The sequence below is a fragment of the Anser cygnoides genome, chromosome 1 (genome assembly GCF_040182565.1).
Source record: "Anser cygnoides isolate HZ-2024a breed goose chromosome 1, Taihu_goose_T2T_genome, whole genome shotgun sequence".
Classification (NCBI taxonomy): domain Eukaryota; kingdom Metazoa; phylum Chordata; class Aves; order Anseriformes; family Anatidae; genus Anser; species Anser cygnoides.
This window is the reverse complement of record NC_089873.1, coordinates 20,287,503-20,306,028: the sequence shown is the minus strand read 5'-3', so window position 1 is coordinate 20,306,028 and position 18,526 is coordinate 20,287,503. Positions and strand designations below refer to the sequence as shown.

General features: G+C 39.6%; 1 protein-coding gene across 2 annotated transcripts; it reads right to left on the bottom strand.

The window, feature by feature from the left end:
• Positions 1 to 3,579: 3,579 nt before the first annotated feature.
• Positions 3,580 to 18,505, bottom strand: CRELD2 (cysteine rich with EGF like domains 2). Of its 2 annotated transcripts, none has more exons than XM_048047959.2 (10): positions 18,331 to 18,505; positions 16,078 to 16,160; positions 15,058 to 15,168; positions 12,951 to 13,042; positions 11,770 to 11,946; positions 10,481 to 10,579; positions 9,085 to 9,162; positions 8,735 to 8,830; positions 7,723 to 7,863; positions 3,580 to 6,323 (listed from the first exon to the last, which is right to left on the bottom strand). In XM_048047959.2, exons 1-10 carry the CDS (start codon positions 18,457 to 18,459, stop codon positions 6,265 to 6,267), a joined length of 1,065 nt encoding a protein of 354 aa, XP_047903916.2. In that variant the 5' UTR covers positions 18,460 to 18,505; the 3' UTR covers positions 3,580 to 6,264. The 2 variants fall into 2 exon arrangements, with proteins under 2 accessions (XP_047903916.2, XP_047903915.2); XM_048047958.2 differs by lacking the exon at positions 18,331 to 18,505 and adding an exon at positions 17,383 to 17,697.
• Positions 18,506 to 18,526: the final 21 nt, after the last annotated feature.

Here is an 18,526-nt window from a genome sequence, read left to right as displayed (position 1 = left end):
AGGGCAGGGGACTAGGTGACAAAAGACACAGAAAAGGCCAAGGTATTCAATGCTTTCTTTGATTTGGTCTTTACTAATAAGATTTGCTTTCAGGATCCCCAGGTCCATGTCAACATCTGGTATAAGGAAGACCTACCTGAAGGAGGATCAGATTAGGAAATGTTTAAATAAAATGGTGAGACACTAGTCCATAGGGTCTGTGTAGGCTAGGCAATATTATTGCAAAGCCATTCTTGATAATGTTTGAAAAGTTAAAATGGTTGAAAAAGATTCCAAAGGACTTGCAGAAGGTAAACTTCACTTCTGTTTTGAGGAGAATCTAAGAAACTATAGGACAACTAACCATCCTCACCTCAGTCCCTAAGAAAGTGATGGAAAAAATATTCCAGGAAGCCTCTTCCAGACATATAAACAACATGAAATTATTTGAGCTTGGGTCAACACAGATTTACAGCACACTTGAGAAAGCTGACAGCCTTCTACAAAATGACAAGCTTGATGTATGTGGGCAAAACACACTTGACTTTAGCAAGGCCTTTGACACTGTCTCTCAAAACATCTTCATTGATAACCTCATCAAGTATAGGCTAGATAGACAGTGATGTGGACTGAAAACTGGCCAAACTGCCTGGCTCAAAGGGCTGTGATCAAAGGCAAGACACACAGCTACAGGCCCACAATGGTGGTATTCCCAGAGGTCAATCCTGAGGGCAATATTGTTTAATACCTTCATTAATGACCTGGAAGATAAGATAGGATGCACTCTCAGCAAAATTGCATGATACAAAAACAGGAGTAGTAGCTGATACACCAGTTGGTTGTGCTGCCATTCAGAGGGGCATTCAGAGAGCTGAAGAAATGGGCCAACAGGAACCTCCTGCAGTTCAACAAAAGGAAACATCAAATCCTGGACCTGAAGACAAATAACCCAGGACAGGCTGTGTGACTAAAGAGCAGTTTTGCCAAGAATCTGGGGGTCCTGGCAGACATTAAGCTGACCAGGAGACAGCAATATTCCCTTGAGGCAATGAAGGCCAAATCTCGAACAGCATTTGAAGTGTTGCCAGCTGACCGAGGGAGGTGATCCTTCCTACCTACTCAGCACCAGTAAGGCACATCAGGAGGGCTGTACTCCCCAGGAGAATGAGAGGCTGAACTCCCCAGGAGAAGAGACATGCAAGTCCAGCTGTGATCCACAAAGACGAGTAGGGGATTGGAGTACCTATTACACAAGAAACTAAGAGACGGAATTGTTTTGAGCAGGGCTGTTGGACTAGATAACATCTAAAAGCACATTCTACCCTCAACCATTCCGTGCTTTTGTCATCTCAGAAATCCTTTTGGCTTCTATTCTTGGCAGTGGCAAAGCTCAATTCTGTTCAAGTGGCAGAATGAGTTCTGGTTGCAGCAAGGGTAAGTGTAGAAGACAAATCAAGGCAAAACAGACAGACTAGGGAAAAAAATCTAATACAACTAATACAACTTCAAAGCTACTTTCAAGTAAGAAAGAAAATCTAGTACGCTGGTTTACACTATGAAAGACTACTACTGTAGCATTTATTAAAATCTAATAGAAATCATAGAAAAAAAGTATTTTTGCAGACACGTTTGAGATCTATCCACAGATCATACTTGGATTAACATTAGAACTGAAACCAGAAAGCTAGTCGTGCTGTGAAGTAGCTGAAAGAGATGGGTAGAATTTCATTTTGATCCAAAGAAGGAAAAAAAAAAAAAGGCAGCTGCTCTGAGTAACTCTAGAAGCTTTACTTCAGAACACGTACAGTGTAATCTCAGAAAACAACCCATGACAGACTGATAGAAGGAGGAAAGAAACAGCAAGGGTGTTAACAGGCCAGCTGGGACCATTATAGAGCACTGTCATTCATGTTATTGTTATACCTGATCCAGGACTGCTTGGGGTTTTTAAATCTGTCCTTTGACACATTCTTTTCGATTAGTCACTTGTTAATATGGCACAAGATTAGCTGTACACATCTTTAAAGCTTGCATTAAGAATGGTCTGAAAGTAACTTCAAGGGAAGGGTGCACCGTGTTTGTGAGGGCTAATTGTCTTATATCTATACGCTGAGCACTTAATAACTGAAGTGTGAGTTGGAGGTTTTCACAAATTTTGGTGCTTTTTCAACTTGCAGATGTCAGTTGAAAGGTTGGAAGGACAACTGACTGAAGAGAACCTCTTCCCAGCTCATTACGATGTTATATAATCAAACCTTGTCAACAATGTATTGTACAAACCCAGTACTATTTTTCCATTTATCCTATATATTTTACAGTGACTTGTATCCTGATCTAATCTATAACCTATGGGCTTTGGCATCTCTCCTGAGAAATAAGATAGTGATTTGAATCCTTCAGATCTCTGCCTTACTGAATGAGCTAACTAAATTATTCAGCAAGAGGCTTCTTTTATTGTATTTATGAATGGATGATATGTTTTGCAGAGAACTCAGTGGCTACAACAGTTATGGTGGGAACTCACATCAACGAAAAAATTCAGTAGTGAGATTATGTTCTAATACTCAGATGAAAACATTACTGCAGGTGCTTAGATGCCTACATTTAGGTACTGCAAAAGTACTGAGGTATACATGGTGCACAGTTACATGACTTTCTTGGCCTTGCTTAGAGCTTTAATTGAAGTAGACTGGCTTGTAGGTTGGTTTTTTTTGTTGTTGTTGTTCCTTGAAAACACCCCTATTTGAGCACAAGCTGGACCTTCTGTGGTGTTCAACTATAACCTAAACAGAGGTTTTTTCCCGTACTGCAAGATGGTTATCTCCCATTGTAAAAACTGCTTACTCTTTGGCCAAGAAACCCCAGAGAACTAGCAAGACAAACTAACAAAAGGGATATAGTTTTTAGTTTGATAGCACACAGTATCAACTTTTTAAGATAATGAGCAAGAATCTGAAGTTCAAGGTTCACCAATAACTTTAGCCTGTGGTATTTATGATAAAGGTACCTAACCAACATCTAAGGGACATCTTGTCTGTTGGATATGTCAGATCACTTCTGAAGTATTTATCAACGTGTTCATATAGTTTGATATGAAGTTAGAGACCTGTAATTCCAGCCAACTGTAAGAACATGCCTTGTACTATATAACCAGATCTTCCTGCAATGTAAGGACAAAAGTAAGCTGTTCCTCTTACATTTTAACCGTTTGGTGCTAAAAACGTATAATAGGAAGCATTCATACCCTGGAATGGCTTGGCTAACACAAAGCACTTGACCTTAATTGCCAGTGCCTTCCCACCCAATCCAATGCTCATTTTGATGAGGAGGTGAAAAAAATGTGTCCTGTTATTAGGAGACATTTCTTCTCAGAAAGAGTAGTCAGGCATTGGAATGGGGTGCCCAGGGAGGTGGTGGGGTCATCGTCCATGGGGGTGTTCAAGGAAAGGTTGGACCTGATGCTTAGGGACATAGTTTAGTAGGTGATACTGGTAGTAGGATGATGGTTGAACCAGATGATCTTGAAGGTCTCTTCCAACCTCAATGATTCTATGATTCTATTCCCATTCTAGTCATGTCAGAGAGCCAAAAAGGAACGAATTCAGTCAGAACAATTTTTAGTTCTTGACCTTTAAAACAGAGAACAATTACAGTCACAGCCTGAAGTAGTAAAATGAGGATACAGAACAAAACAAGAGTACCAACTCTATAACGTAAGCAGTCAGATGGCTTGAGGCAGTAGCATACTTACTGTTAAATATGTATCAAATACATACCTCAGTAAAGTTCCCTTAGAGAAAGCTCTAAATACTTAAATTCACTTTTACAGTCCCTAAACATTTCAAGTTTATCCACAATAATTTAACAAAGCAACAGGAGCTAATCATCTGGAGTAGGGGGAGAGGGAGTGACAGGATTATGCAGAAAGATAATAGCGACTTGTAATATGCAGGTACAGTGTTCTTATGTTTCCTAGGGCACAAGTGACAGTTTTGCTGTGGTAATGGAGAGCTGAAAGCATGCTCCAGAATCCAAACAACAATTTGAATATATCAGACTACTCTCATTATTCAAAGTTTGATGCATTTTGCAGTTCATCATAGGAAGAGTTTCTCTTCTCTATCACCAGAGAAAAAAAAATCGTTTTTTTTCCTTTCCAATTTCCTTTTTCCTTTTTATTATTTCATCCCATATGTGAGCTTAACTGGGATCAGTTATCCCCCTAAAATGCCAAGTCGACTTGAAGGAAACTTAGAATAACAAATTCCTCTTCATATGAGAGAGCACTAATTCTAACATTAAACATAAATGAAAGTTTATAATGGAGAGAGAATTCTATTGAGTAAGAGTTTACAGTAGTTCCTAAACAGAATTAACATTTCATTTCACTGTTAACAAGGAGCATTTAGATCATCATCTAGAACACCTGGGAGTTAAGTGACAATGACTGAGCAGCAAAGACAGGCTATACTCCTTTATGATCCTTAAGGTTTGATATTTTACCATGATTGTCTACACCAACACTAAAAAAAAAACTCAAATTCCTCAAGTTGTATTTCCTGTGTTCCCAGAACTGTCTGCTTTTTACTCTAATTCAGCACTTATTAAATAAAACACCTACACAACAACTCTAAAGATATGCAGTATACAGGTCTACCTCTGACATTTAGAGTAGGTAAAGCACTAAAATAAAAGATTTATTTCTCAGACTGTCAAACTAAGAAACATCTAGGTATACTAGCTGAAGGAAAATAACTTGTCTTAAAGAAAACTGTCACATTTTAATACCATTGGGTATTTAAACTACATCTCACAGAATCAGCTTAGACAGGTTTTAAAGTAAGAATCCAACAGAATCCTCTTGTTTGTGCAAGTATCTATTGCACATACAAATCCTACATGCACTGCTCACAGACTAAACTGTGATGAAGACATTTTGAAAACAAAAGTCTTCAGAAGTATACAGAAAGTGTTTGGACTTCCTTGCTCAACAAGTCTATCCTTTCTATTTCCACTTACCTCAGGGTACTGTTGATGGCTTCCAGACTATAGTTTCTTCATAGTCAAGCCTAAGTTATGTCCTTTTCACCTGTACTCTATACTAGCTCTTTGTGCTCCCTGTATCCATCACCTCAGTTATGTCAGACTTCATTTACTTCCGTAAGAGCTTTAAATACTGCAGCAGGATGGTCTTTGCCGTATTTTACAGCTGTGATGGTCCTGCAGAATATACCCATTTTAGCTCTTACACTTGCCTTTAAGCCTATGGACAACATGTAGGAAGCGGTATCTATGCTAAGCTTATTTGCTTTACCTCCAAAACAGCACAAGAGACAACAAAATTGATTGTAGTATGCTTGTGTTGAAAAAGACAAGAAACTATTACATGTAGCAGTAGATTCTAATGAAAAGTAAGTATTCATCAATTCCAGAGGCCACTCATTACAGCTCTGAGTGACTGAGTGCAGATATTAATTTACTTGCATTAAGTGTGTAAACTAGTTTATACAGTGATGGGAAGTATCTGGAAGAAAGATTTGTCTGCCAGCCTTTGGAAAGCTGTTTAAGTTTAACATAAACCTTCCTTTAGAGGAAAGTGGTATTTCCCTCCCCACAATCTACATTCCAGCACAACTTAAGAAGTGCTCAGTGCTGAACTGAAATACAGTGCTTAGGTGTCTGGATTTTTTTTTTTTCCCCACTGTCCAAATGAAAAATAGACATGACAACACAGCAAGGTATTAACATCTTAAAAATTTTAAGGCACATTCCAACAAAATAAACTTTTATTGAATGCAGTATTAGGCATTCCGTTTTGTTTAAGGGAACACTTTCTCCTCCCCCCCCCCCCAAAGATATTCCCTTTGACAATTTCTAAAAGCTGTATTTCAGTTACAGAAATATTTCTCATGTCAAGAAACACCAAGCTTCAGTTTAGATTTTTTCTTGAATTATGAAGTGCAATGAAGTCCTTCCTAAAAAGGATGACTATTACCAGTAGGCACTAGAATGAGAGATCTTCAATTTGTTTACAATTGTTGGGTACAATGTTATGTTGATTCAAATTTTATACTTACCCATCTAGACCGTTGTTCTTAAAGAACTATAAAAAAGTGGTATTTAAGAATAAAGAAATGCAGCTTAAAGAGCAGTTTATCACCATTTTAAAAAAACTTAATGGCAACCTGCATATTTAATACCATTCCCACAGTAAGTCAGCCAGCAGAGACTTAGTCCAATAATTTAAAACTTGAGATAGGAATGTCTTTTGGTTCTGGATGCACATCATAAGTCCTCATGTCCAGTATGTGAAGTCTCAGTTGTTTCAGTCTCAACTTCCTCTCCTGTGAAATTAAGCATCATTATTACTAGAATGCAAAAGTGAACATGTCAAAAATTATATGATATAATTAATAATACATTAGGAATTCTTAATAGACAAACCCAAATCAACATATTTTGCAAGACCACACAGAGAATGAAGTCATATAGGGGAGCTACTTGCATCAGTGTCAGGATCCAAGCTTATGAAATTTATCTCAGATGCAAAAAAAAACCCAAACATTCAAATAAACTGGTTTGATACTGGTAGTGGAAGATAAAAGCAGTACAGCTATTTCTATTCTAAGTTTTTGTTTTCAACTATTCACAATGAACTTTCTATTTTCCACATCACCTGTCAGAAAACACTCAGAGTATTTGAACACAAAAAGCAAGTAGTATTCAGAATTACTTTCTATATTGCAAACTGCTTGCTTCAGATGTTAAAAGAGCCTTTAAAAAGCAATCTAAGAAATAAGTTAGGTCAATTTGTAAATTGTTAATTTTGCTTTTATTCTCATGAAGTGTCAGATAACACTGAAACTGTAGTTATGTAGCTTTCCTGTGTAGTTATGCAGATCTGTTACCATGTACTTTTTTTTTTCTGATAGACTAATAACACCACATACTGAAAGTAAAGGTCTGACTTGAATAACCTTAATGAGCAGTACTACATAGATCGTTACAACTTATTAATGCAAGATGAAAAAATTGACCGCAGGGCTTAGGGAAAAAAAAAACACTAAGAAGTATAAAGAAAGTGAAGTTATAATGAGTCTCTCTCATATATCCTCTTACACTCTTTTTTGAAAAATAATCTTGTTTTCACTTTGGAATTGTACAGTTTAAGTCAAGCCAAACAGCTCTCTACTACTGAAAGATGTATGTCATCTTCTCATTCGCCAGTTCTGGCACTTGTGTGATCACAAAATAAACAAAATTCGGCTCACTCAACCAACAAGAAAGAACTCTGCTTAGTTTTCTGAAATTTGAGCAAGTTGAAGCAGCTTGCATGCAATTGGATAAACCCCTAAATCTTTATAAATAATAAAGAAAAAAGTGGGAAGGAAGATGACCTCCTTTTTATGATAGTGGTAGTCTGCTAGTTCACTTTAATTATGTAATGAAACCAAACACCTAGTGACTTACACAACCTTAAGCAAAAAAATTCAACACAAGGACATTTAAAAAACAAATACTCATCTTTGAACAAGAAAACGTGCATGCCAGAATACCAGAAATGGCCAACCACAAAAACTTTGGAAAGACTAGAGTTTTAGGAAGATGAGAAATTATACAGATTAATTCACAAGTGACTAGACCCTTAGACAGAAATACACCTCCAAGAAATACACCTCCAAGTTGTAGATTTATATATATATATATATATATATTTAAAAACTTCATTAAAAAGCTACTTACCTGTTTTTACAGTTTGAACACACGTTCCATCCTTATCTTCAAACCCTTCTGAACATACACACTTGTAACTACCTGAAGTATTAACACAGTCTTCATTCTCTTTAATGCATACCTTTTCAGGAAGATTACATTCATCTATATCTAGAGACAGGAAAAGAAAGAGTCCACTGCTATTATTTTGTTATACAACTTACTTATGCTCAGTCAAATGAGATTCTACCTCAGGCCACTTCCAACGCAGGAATTAATTGCTTAGTAAAAGCACTGAAGAGCAGAATACTGCTGCAACAGATTTGACTTCTGTTAAAATAAACTGTTACAGTTCTTCATCTTTCAGATTGTGTATCAAACTTGCTCAGATAGAAGGTTATTTTTATGTTTTGCAGGTCCAATGTGAGGAAGTGAATTAAGCTACAGCATTTGTCTTAGCCTACTCAAGACTTCCCATGGTCATTTTCTGTTGATGCCACCAAGGTAAAACAAATGGGAATGGAGCCTGTAAATACTACATCGTCAAAGTTAAGAGCTATTTAAGATTGTATACCTTCTCCTCTCCCACAGAGAAACTCTGATTTCACTCTTTTACTGTTGTTTTGAACTGTGTTAAAATTCACTACAAATTTGTATCATTAGAATTTGGAGATTAATGTATCAACAGAAAGACTCTGTACTGCATACCTTCCTTTCTGATGCAAACTGAATATATGTGCACACTTCTAATGAAGTGATAGGTAACCGATACAACTTGCATATTTGTTTCATGAATCAACTATAAAATACTTTGATTCTTTTGTTGAAGTGTTTCACCTTTAAGCTTTGTCATGCATATTAACATAATAAAATAAATAAAATATTATAAAGTCTTTATTGCTAATGCCACAACAACAGGGATTGTTTTGACAGGCTTGAAAACTGAACCAGACTAAAGTGAAAGCACTTTAAGAGCTGCTCAGTGTGGCTACCTTAGAGTGAGCTAACTGGCGCTCTGCCATATAAAATTAAATCCACCAACCTGTACACTTTTCATCTTCCTTCATGTACCCAGATGCGCAGGTCTTACATTTGTCGGAACCTTCCCCCGTGCAACCTACACAGCTAGCATGACATGCTAAAGAAAACATTTTAAACATAAGAATAAGAATACCTTAGGTTTAAAATAACACCCCTTAAAGTCAGCCAGCTTACCCCCACAAGAAATAGCCAGAAATCTCTCACCTTCTTCATACGATATGTCTAAACCCTCATCCTCCCCCAGCACAGTCAGGATCAGACCACTTTTTACTAAATGCCTTCTCTAGTGTTATCTCTAGCATTAGATTAGGATTCTAGATGATACAGAATACAAGCAGATTAAAAAGAAACCTTTGCATGAGAAAGATCCTTCTGTGTTCAAACAATACTGTTCATCTTTGCAAGGAGAAGAAGCACACTCATCTAAATCTGAAATATAAAAAGTGACAAGTTACCTAAAATAGTAGTCACGATTAAATAGACAGATTAATATTTATATGCTATAATTGGAGAATCTGTAAGAACTGGCCCACAAAAACTAGAAACTTAAACTGCCTTCAGAGTAACCATTACAATGAGTTTATGCTCAGATATGCAATGTTGCAAATACAAGTAACATGGTAACTTATTTACTGTTTTGTTCAGCATAAGGTTATATTAACAAATCAAAACTGTGATCCACAGAAGCTGTTCTATGATGATAACAGACGTATCAGAAGAGATCGAGTTAAATAAAGCTTCCAGAATACCTGCCATTCTTGTCATTTCCAAGTCAGTGTTATGCTATTTGCATAAAAAGCATAAATGCATGCAAAACAGACAGAGTACTCTTCTGGGATACTGTTGATTTTCTATCCTGTATTACCAAGCTATGGAACTTTCTAAAGTATAATACAAACAAACAAAAAATCCACTCTTTGAGCACACACATAAACTGCATAGTTTTCTACAAAAAGCATACTGAAAAAAGCCAAGTTACGGTTAGGACCAGCCAAGTTGAAAAACAGCTTTACCTAGGAAGTTAAAATACTCTGGTCTTGTGAATTCAAGGAAAGGGCACAACAGTATTCATACTGAAATATTTGGACAAAGAAAAGCTATTTCAGTCATCGTTGTTGCTGTTATCACTCCTTCCAACTCCTCAAGTAACTTATACTTGATCAGTTGCAATGACTATTTGGAAAAAACAGCTGTACAGAAGACAATACTAGACAATCTAAAAACCCTCTTACTATGTTTTACAGTTGTCTAAGCAGGTGTCGCAGGAGCTGTAATTCAAATCTTCGTTCTCATCAACACTTTTCTCAAGAAGCCATGTTCACATAACTTTTAAGATATTGTTTCCAGACACTATGTTAAGGGTCTTTTGCTGGTTTGATTTGACCAGTTTGATATGGGATATTGCATCTACTGATCCCTGTTACAGAATTTAAGTAGAATATGTTGCTCTCAGATTAGTCCAGTTCTGCATTGGGAGCGTACTCATTATTACGGCTTTTCCTTAAGCGTCCATATGTATCTCCTCATAAACCAATTGAAATGTGAAGCTAGGAATAGATGAATGGGGAAGAAATACTGCTTTCCTACAACGTGAAAAGTCAGGAAAAGAGAAACTACAGACTGCAGAAATCTCAGCAGATTTCTTTCATAAAACACTTTCATAAAATACTATAAAACTTGACGTAATCTAATCTTATTATCCAATGTTGCTGCAAAACCTGTTTGAAGTGTACCAAATATTACTCACCCACACAAGCTGCTTCTTCATTTTTGATCCAGCCTTCTTTACAGTCTTGGCAGTCCTTATTACTTGAACCAGTACAAGTTTTACAAGCAGCATGGCAGGCTGAAATGAGAGAAAACTACACTGTGAGCTAAGCTGACAGATTCCAAGACAAGTTAATGCTCACAAATTCTCAAAGAAAATCTTATTTAGGATTCACTAGAAACCATCACCTGTTAGTATATTGAGCCTTGCATTCACAGGATTAAATCTTGACTTTACAGAGACATCGTTTACAAAAATGCAGTTCTGTCCTAACAAAAGTACAGGAAGCCAAATCTGGCAATTAACAGATTTCTGCGCCACTTAAAACTGAGTGCCAAGAAATTCTACTGCCTAAAAGTGGCAGGTCCAGTTTCTGAAATATTTGAGAAAAAGAGATCAAGAAGGTAAACTGCTCAGCCACTCAGGGTTGGGACAACAGCTTAAACACTGTAGGATTCAATACTCCTTCCTACCAAATGTGTGAAGTGATACCAATCTTCAGAAAACAAGGAAACATACGAGAAATCCAGCTGACTGAATGCTTATTATATTGCAATATAAAACAAATCATATGGAAAAATTACTACAAGTGCAGGCTAAAAAAAAAAACAAGATAATATTGAAAAAAAAATCATTAAATCCCACAGTCAGGATTTAGTTGCTACAGAATCTTTTTCAAAATGTACAAACAGATGAAAGATCTGGACAACTGAAAAGAAGATGAAATTTATTCCTAGAGCCTGATGGACTTTGTTTCATAATTGAGCTTAGATATATTTAACTGGAATCTGTAACATACATTTAACTAGAAGCTGTGTAGTTTACAGTACAGATGTGCTGTTTCCACACCTGCTTATTCCAGTTAATGTATCTGAAACATGAGGTAAAACTAGCTTTAAAATAGTCCATTATACGGAAATCTTGAACTGAAATGACTGTACAGTACCTTATTAAAAAAAAAAAAAAAGCACAAAGCTTGCTCTTCCTTTTCATCTCCCTCACAATATAAAGTAAGAAGCAGAACTCATCTAAAGAAAGAAATTGGAGGGAAGGGGGGAAATACCAAGGGCAGTCTGGGAAGGTGACTTACCAAATTCTTAGAATTCCACCAAAGTGACTGGCATGTCCTTTATGGACAAAGCTGAGTAATCAAACTACTTTCCTGTAACTACTTTCTGTTATTAACTTGTCTGAATTTTTTCTACTTTTGTTTACAAAAAGTGAAATTAGAAGACAAGGATCTTTGCATATATCAAAGATTTTATTACCTGTACAAAGAGAATGTGTGTCATTTCTCAAGGTGCTATAGTAACCACTAGCACAGTCCAAACAAAATTCTCCTGTATACTCCTTGTTGCAGCTACATGAGCCATCTCCACCACGGGTTCCATCCCCATCACAGTGGCCATTTCCATGACAAGGTCTTTCTGATCCACCACGACAAGCTTGAAAGGATGAAAAACACTTTTTTAAAATCAGATCTTACAAGAAATAACTTCATATTCTCAGCCACAACCACCCTAAGTGCCTCCCTCTGCATAGACAGTACGATGTAAAAGTATTTACCCGTAACAGTATCCAATTTCCAAAATCTTTTTCTCTTGAGAGCAACCAAAACGCATGGAGCACGAAATGCTAATATATTCAAGTACAGGGAAACTCAAAACAATCTCCAGGGAAGTTCAGTTAAAAAATTCATTATGGCTAAAGACTGTGATTTCTAATTTTATCTATTTTTGTTGGCTAAAGTTGGTGTCTTTATTTCAGATATCTAAGAATGGTCGCACTGCTGTCAAGAGAACCTACTAGCAAGCAATCATTTAGATCAATGTCAGGAATTAGCACTTCATTTTCAATAACTGTCAATATAAGAGGACAAAACTGACCTCCAACAAGGTGTAAGGTTTTACAGATTTATAAATTATACGAACTTCAGTGGCCAAAACTCCTTTTTTTTTTTTAAATCACTTTTGCATCACAGACCTTACTTTTACACAACTATCCCCCACATATTTCTCTCACTCTCTTTTTAACTCATCCTCAGTTGTGAATTTCTTTATTTAATCCCCAAGAGTGTTTTGGCTGATTTAGTCTTGAAACCAGGCAAGGACTGCTGTCTGCATACCTTCTGAAAGGTCACCTAAACTACAGACTTCATCACAGAAAAACTTGAAGCAGAGATCAAGAGTATATGTAAATGCTAATCAGATGGATTCTGTACGAGTACCCATGACAGCTTTATACATTACTTCATGCCTTAAAGACCTTTCTTCAGGCAGGAAGCTCACAAGGCAGCTAAGTACCACGCAGCAAGCAGGTACGTACTACACAGCAGCTGCTCTCTCAAGCAAAATATCATACTTCATATGTCCTTGTTATGAAAGACTGAGACAAACAAATGAGTGAAGAAGAACACAGCTGTGACTATATTTTTTAAAAGAAAAATTACCAAGGCAATCTGGTCCATAAGTTCCAGCTGGGCAACAAACTTCTATTGTTTCTACGCAAAACCACTTAAACAAATCAGGATACTTCTTCTTTCTGTGTATGAAAGACATTCATTTACGAATTAAAAGAATTAAATTTTTTAACAGTCAACTAACAAAAATGAACCTGCACACTGTCATCCAAAAAATGTGTTGTGTATAACATGAGATTAGAAACCTATGGTTTCTCTTCTGAATTGACGACTACCTTATTTCAGGAATCAACTACTAGGAGTCCTCCTAGTAACTGGAGGACTTTTTAACATGAGGTCTTCTTTTTTTTTTAATTTACTATTTGTTATCAGACTCTACCCAAATTTTATATTTATGAAAAAGTGAAATATGACCAACAAAATGACTTCAATGTCACCTTGACACCCCCCCCCCCTTTTTTTTTTGAAGCACCTTACTTTAAGGGAAAGTTTGTATACAGTTTAGACAGTCACATTTATATATTCCTCTTAAAGATAACGGTTGTGTGCTTACCTCAAGTACACAGAAGAGAACCCAGGACAGATATTAACATTTGCTCAACTTATAGCCAACCTGACTTCACGGTAAGGTGCACATTAAAATTCCTCCTTCTACTTTTTTTTTTTTTTTTTAGCATGAATCAAGTAATATTTCAGAAGGATATTTTTATATTAAGAACTTACAGTTATGTGATACTCTAGCACTAGAATATACACCTAATTAATAATAAAATCACTAAGTATTATTTTGCAAGCAAGCACAAGGACTGCTACAGTTTCAAACAACAAACAAAAGATCTCGGTATCACACAGACACTGAAATTCCAGAAACTTTAACAAAGGAAAGCCATAAGGAAGGTTTAGAAATTATGAAGTCTGAAAGAAGTTATGTCTTCAGCAACTCCTGTGGCATGTACAGCTTCTCCTTCTAAACTATTAGATATGATTGCATTCACTCCAAGGCCCAGACCCTGAAAAGTAAACCTACTGAGACCTTGTTAAAAAAGATCTAAGGTATCCGTAGCCAAAGAAACCACCTTTGGAAACTACCACAGAATCCGAATGACATTTTTAGATTAAAGGACAGGAGGCAAAGTTGATCAACTGCACTCAACATATCTTTTAAATAAGGAAGCTTTCCAAAAACAATGTATTTTTATGAATGTTTTTTGTTTAAATTTTAGGAAGTCTACTTGGTCAAATTCTCTAGTTTAAGACCAGTTTCTTTCAGTCCTGCAAATTTTAGCACATTCTTTGAAGCAGTCTTGTTTGATCTGGCTTGCAGAGCTCCCCTTTCCTTCAGTTTGAGTGTTAAATGTAGACTTAATGCTGCGCAGCAAGGTAGAAGTATGAAACAATAAAGCAAACATTAAAAAAAAATATGGATTATCAAAAATCCTTATCCAGTGATGAAGTGGTATAATGATAGTTCACCCTATTGAATTACACCTGACTGGATGCAGTCCACCTCTGCAGGGACACAGAAACAGTAGATGAGCTACTCTCTACATGAATTTCCAGCTCCTTCATCCACATTGTATGATCTCCAACACAAGCCACTCAATATCACTATCTGATTGTCATATTTTCCCGTGCCAAAAGCATTTCTATACCATAAAAACAACTGAGGGAATGGAAAAAATCTTGGTCTAGCACCTTATCAACTCAAGGTAATAAAAAAACACCCACTTAATGATTTTGTTATCTCTGAATAGGAGAATGAGTATTACTCACTTTGAGTAAACAAAATATCCTATCAAGCTTTCTTTTTCATCCAAAATGTATTTAGATGTCCTCGTCACTTTCTGCTGTTGTATAGCTGAGCACTACTTTCGTTCAGAAGTGGCTGCATTTAGCAGCACTGAATTAAATTTGGAATGTACAGCTCAGAGTAGCCTCATGATGACTCTTGGAACCTCCACAGCTACCACAGCTCCACAACTGACAGGAGAATAAAGTGGACTTTTAATTATACGCTTTCTGTCTCTGTGCTACAACAAATATATTCCTATTGATCAGGCACAGAATATACCATTAATATTTCATCCTCTTTGATGCTTATCAGCACAGAGATCTACACAGAAAAATTGATACTTACAGTTTGAACCACCATTTCTCTATATGTTCCTCATGCTCTTCTACCATGTTGTTACATTCAAAGTTACTACTGTCACACAGATTCTCTATGATCTCTACAAGACGAATTTCACTACAAGCAAAGAAGGAAAGTCATTATTTTAATTTTAAAATATTACTTGGTACCACACAAGACATGTTACAGAAGCTAGACTTCAGCCTAGGATACTTTATCAGTTTAGAGTGTGTTCTGAACTAGTTCCAAGACAAAGCAAATATAGTGAAGTTCATTAGTTCTTTATTCTGGTAACTAAGAAGATTAGGACAACCACAAGAAACGCTTCAGCTTGCTTGCATTTATTATGTTTGCAGACTGTAGGTTGGTAAGATTTTTCTACCAAGCTCAACAGTAAATTTCAGATATTGCTAATATCTGATAAAAGCCCATGAAGCTGGACAGTAACTGAGGTTCAGAAATCCCACCCTTGCATTTCAGTGTTCCAATTAAGAATAAAAACTGAATTTGAAATTTGGAAAAAAGATGGCTGATCACACTGATCAGTCATCAAGCATATATGCAAAGGTGTACAGTAATCTGTGCCTCTTCTAGTTCCCTATTCAGTGCTAAGATATTGAATACGGAGCAGTTACTGCTTTAATTCTAAACCAAGTACTGCAGTCCGCCAAGATGAAGTCCACCTCTTAGAAGAGAAACAATTAACTATGGACCATTATTTAAAACTGTCACTTTAGGACTCCAGTGGGTAAATAAAGAAAAAATATTAGGTCTAACAATCATATTCACTTTTGTTGTTTCCAGAAGCAATACAAATAGAAGCATTAACAAGGGATGTCAGTCTTTACCAGAAACTGCAGATATAATGTAATCTGCTACATTTTAGTCAAAAAGAATTCAGGATTTGGACATATGAAACTTCAGCTGTTACATTCAATATTCAAGTACCAGACTAACACCAGTTCTGCAAAGTTACACACAGCAGACATGAAACGCTACTGAACCTGAAGCGCTGAGACAGCTTACCTGGACTCATACTTCGACAATGTCTTCTCTTCCCAGGCTGTATTTCCACCACCAAAGTTCTTCTTCGCCGTATCTGCTAATCCCTGGCAAACGAAAAGCACCAAAAGAATCTAAGTAACATAGTTTGTTTCTAACAAAAGTGAACGGCAGCAGTAAATACTTTTATGACATTGCAGAAACTTCAGTAAAACTCTGAAGCTGATGATCGAACTGTTCAATAAAAAAAAAAGAATCATCTTGCACTATAACACATAGACAAGGCTATGGGAGAGTCTTAACTTCTCAGGAACTTTATTAACAAGTCAAATGGGCCCTCTGCTTCATTCCATTTTGGTAGTGTCTAGCCCAATCTTTGCCATGTTGTAACTTTAATATGTAAAAAGGCAACACAATAATTCGGTGTGACCAGCACATCTTCCCTGAGTTACAGCCAGTACTCCTCTAAATATACCTTGTAAAAAATCCCAGAAGTTCAAGCATACAACAGTGAATACAAGCGTAAGTATTAAGTATCTGTCCCAAGCCACAGAGGTCCCTTGCTGCCTCTGCCACAATGCAAGACTGTTGCAGGTGACAACACACAAAGAATCACAGAATCGTTAGCGTTGGAAAAGACCTCCAAGATCATCTGGTCCAACCATCCCCCCACCATCAATGTCACCCACTAAACCATGTCCCTAAGCACCACATCCAACCCTTCCTTAAATACCTCCAGGGACGGTGACTCCACCACCTCCCTGGGCAACCCGTCCCAGTGCCTGACTGCTCCTTCTGAGAAGAAATGTCCCCCAGTTTCCAACCTGAACCACCCCTGGCGCAACTTGAGCCCATTCCCTCTAGTCCTGTCACTAACTACCTGCGAGAAGAGGCCGACCCCCAGCTCCCCACACCTTCCTTTCAGGTAGCTGTAGAGAGCAATAAGGTCTCCCCTGAGCCTCCTCTTCTCCAGACACAACAACCCCAGTTCCCTCAGCCGCTCCTCACAGGACTTGTGCTCCAGGTCCTTCACCAGCTCCGCAGCCCTTCTCTGGGCACGCTCCAGGGCCTCGATGTCCTTCTGGTAGTGAGGGGCCCAACTTTTAGGGGACAGTGCCCTCCATCAACGCTTACCCCACACCCCGCAGGCAGCACAGCAAGCCCCTCTTTCCCCATTAAAACACCAAAACACGCCCGCCGCTGGCGCTCAAGCTCGGTACCATCCCATCCCCGTGCCCGCACCCCAGCACCGGGGCAGGCCGGGGACAGCGGCCGGGCGCTGTGGCTGCCCCCAGCGGGCCTGGACGCGGCCCCATCCCCGCCGCGCACCTGGTTGAACCTGTCCGCGATGCCCCGGCAGGTGGAGCACGCCAGGCGGCGCCGCTCACCGGCGGCGGGGAGCGGCGGGAGGACCACCACCAGCACCAGCAGCAGCAGGGCAGCGCACACCGGCGGCCGGGCCGAGCGCGGCGCGGGGCCGGGCCCCATGGCGGGGCCGGGGGGAGCCCGCAGCCGCCTCAGCGCCTCAGCGACCGCCGAGCGCGAATCGCCTCAGCCCGGCCCGCCCGGCGCGGCTTGGCCCCGCCCCGGCCACCGTAGCAACCGGGGAGGCAGCGGCCCGCGAGCCCCATTCGGATTTCCGCGTCAGCCGCCCGCACGCTCGGCCCGCCGGCGCTCATTGGCGGAGGAAGGGCGAGAGGAGGGACGTGGTCCAACCGGCGCCCGCCACGCTGCGGACCAATCGGAGCCCCCCGCGTGCACTGAGAGCCGGGTGTAGGGGGGTAGTGCTCAGCGGCTTAGCGCCGAGCCGCCATGATGGATGAGGGCAGCCGCGCACCCCGTGAGAGCTTCAGAGCTGGTCGCCATTTCTATTTGGCGGCCGCTTCTGCATAGCTCCGTATAGAGGCGGGAGGGGCGTGCTGTGCCCTCACCTAACATGGCCGCCGGGAGGGCGGGTCACGTGGGCGCGGCATCCCTCAGCCCCGTTCCGGCGGCGCCCGTTGTGAGGCGGCCGCGGCGGTGAGCGGGGGATGGGGACGGGGCTGAGGCGATACGGGGGGACGGGAGGAGGCGGAGAGGCCCCGGGGCGGCTCCCCGGCGGTAGAGGCAGAGGGCTCCTGCAAACGGGTCCCTGAGGTGGGCCGGGGTGGGGGAGCGGCCCCTGAGGCGTTCCCCGGCTGTGCGGGGCGCAGCAGGCGGCGGGGGCGAGTTGAAGCCCCGGAGAAGAGAGCTGGGTGCTCGGAGAGGCCTGGGGGCGCAGGGGATGCGGTCTCTCACCTTCACGATTAACGCACAGGGCGCATAAACCTGCTGCAGTTGTCCACCCGTGACTGCTAACGGCCGCTTAGCAAGGCAGAGGACCTCCAGGACAGAAAGAAGGTGCAAATTACTAATTACGGCTGTCATAATTTACACGTGACGCGCAGTGTTCTTAAATTGGCGTTTCTTAGGCTTACAGCTCAGTAGCCGCGAC

What these genes read in the sequence shown, in the direction of transcription:
- CRELD2 (XM_048047958.2), bottom strand. Translation starts at nt 17,541, where the DNA reads ATGGGGCCCGGCCCCGCGCCGCGCTCGGCCCGGCCGCCGGTGTGCGCT. An exon ending in TTGTCGAAGTATGAGTCCAG is followed by an intron (nt 15,169 to 16,077) that starts GTAAGCTGTCTC and finishes CTTTGCTTGTAG; the next exon opens with TGAAATTCGTCTTGTAGAGA. An exon ending in TGTTCAAACTGTAAAAACAG is followed by an intron (nt 6,324 to 7,722) that starts GTAAGTAGCTTT and finishes TTAATTTCACAG; the next exon opens with GAGAGGAAGTTGAGACTGAA.